The sequence below is a fragment of the Rhagoletis zephyria genome, unplaced genomic scaffold (genome assembly GCF_001687245.7).
Source record: "Rhagoletis zephyria isolate East Lansing unplaced genomic scaffold, Rhagoletis_zephyria_1.1 Rzeph_scaffold_70338, whole genome shotgun sequence".
In the NCBI taxonomy this organism is placed as follows: Eukaryota; Metazoa; Arthropoda; class Insecta; order Diptera; family Tephritidae; genus Rhagoletis; species Rhagoletis zephyria.
This window is the reverse complement of record NW_016227389.1, coordinates 1-921: the sequence shown is the minus strand read 5'-3', so window position 1 is coordinate 921 and position 921 is coordinate 1. Positions and strand designations below refer to the sequence as shown.

General features: G+C 39.6%; 1 protein-coding gene across 1 annotated transcript; it reads left to right on the top strand.

Annotated features, from left to right (window-relative positions):
• Window positions 1-422: 422 nt before the first annotated feature.
• Window positions 423-917, top strand: LOC108357094 (mitochondrial import inner membrane translocase subunit TIM14-like; the record flags this gene model as incomplete). Its single annotated transcript, XM_017608184.1, has 3 exons — window positions 423-530; window positions 595-834; window positions 897-917. Coding segments are annotated over exons 1-3 (264 nt in total), but the record flags the coding sequence as incomplete, so codon positions are not given.
• Between the last annotated feature and the right edge of the window lie 4 nt (window positions 918-921).

The following is a 921-nucleotide window of genomic DNA, read 5'->3' as shown; positions in this document are numbered from 1 at the left end:
TATGCTTTTTTTCGAGCTCACACTCCACTGTGTGCGTACGCAAAGCATTCGCATGTGAACGGCAAGTTTTGACAGATGAGTGTGAGCGTCCNTAAATTCTTTGCCTTTGCGAAAGTTCACACTCACGCTCGCATTGAACTGTATATCAAGCTTATTGCGTGGTAGAAGCTTGAACAACTTTTTGAGAGACTTTACCTTACCGCACTGCCTCTCTTGCCAACAAACTGAGTTGTTCCCGTGCTAGAAATGTTCCAGTGTGAAAAAATATGTTCGAACGTGCTAGATGTTGCATTTTAAATGCAGCAAAAACGCTGCATTTTTCTCTCAATTTTTCTAATCTCTTCTTCCTGAAAGAAAGAAAAGAAACAAACCTATTTTCTAGTCACTTGGCATCTCTCACCGTAGTTCACGTACAGCTGATTTTGACGTTTCTGGAACACATGAAAAAAAAGATCGTAAAAACAAATTCGTAATTTGTGAAATTACCAGGAATATACGAAAACAAATTTCTTTACACATTACATAAAATGGTAAGTAGACCGAATATATTTCCGTAGTCCTACATGCGTTCTTAAAAACGTTCTCCTGCTGTAGGCAAGCTCGATAATAGTTGCTGGCATAGGTCTAGCTGCAGTTGGTTTTGCGGGGAAGCATCTCATGCGCCGCATGCCTGCTATGGCCACAAAATTAAGCGAAACTATGAAAAATCTACCCAAATTTGACGCAGAAACCTTGGCGAACTCGAAATACTACAAAGGAGGCTTCGATCCAAAAATGAATAAACGTGAGGCTTCTCTGATTTTGGGCGTAAGTCCTAGTGCGTCCAAATTGAAGGTAAGTGAACATACGACTTATTATCAACTTTTATGCAGGCTTTACGATATTATTCTTAACAGATAAAAGATGCACACAAGAAGATCA